General features: G+C 56.1%; 1 protein-coding gene across 1 annotated transcript in view; it reads right to left on the minus strand.

The window, feature by feature from the left end:
• The window catches only part of H257_19374 (hypothetical protein), a gene marked incomplete at both ends in the record, with an annotated part of 6683 nt that extends 6117 nt beyond the window's left edge, over nt 1-566 (minus strand). Inside the window, one exon of the mRNA XM_009848520.1 lies at nt 9-566. Coding sequence (XP_009846822.1) covers nt 9-566 — 558 coding nt within the window. The remainder of the gene's footprint in view (nt 1-8) is intronic.
• Between the last annotated feature and the right edge of the window lie 3 nt (nt 567-569).

Raw genomic sequence — 569 nt, forward strand, 5'->3', positions numbered from 1 at the left:
CCGAATACACGCATGTGCTTCACACTTGGCTTGGACTTGTACACAATCTCGTAAGGAGTCTTGTTCTCGATCTTGGGCGACGGTAGGCGATTCTTGACGTAGATTGCAGTCATCGCCGCTTCGCCCCAGAAACACTTGTCCAGCTTGGCATGGTGCAGCATGCTGCGACCAATCGTGACGATGGTCCGGATGGCGCGTTCTGCCGTGCCGTTTGTCTGGTGCGCGTACGGAACCGTGGTCTGCTGTTCGATGCCTTGATCTTCGTAGAACGCCTTGAGCGAGTTGGTCGCGAACTCACGGGCTCCGTCATGACGCACGAACTTGACCCGCTTGCCGAACTGCGTTTGCACCTTGGTGATGTAGCTCTTGAGGCATTCTTCACTGTCCGACTTGGCACGTAGGCAGAAACCCTTCATGCATCCGCTGGCTTCGTCCACGATGAGCAGCAAATACCGGCTTCCGCCCAGTGAAGCTTCCTCCATAGGACCGCAGATGTCGAAGTGGAGCAACTCGAACGTGTCGTAGCGGCGCTTGTCACGGTTGCTTGGGAACGGCTTCTGCACCATTTT

The sequence above is a fragment of the Aphanomyces astaci genome (genome assembly GCF_000520075.1).
Source record: "Aphanomyces astaci strain APO3 unplaced genomic scaffold supercont1.532, whole genome shotgun sequence".
Taxonomy (NCBI): Eukaryota; Oomycota; class Saprolegniomycetes; order Saprolegniales; family Verrucalvaceae; genus Aphanomyces; species Aphanomyces astaci.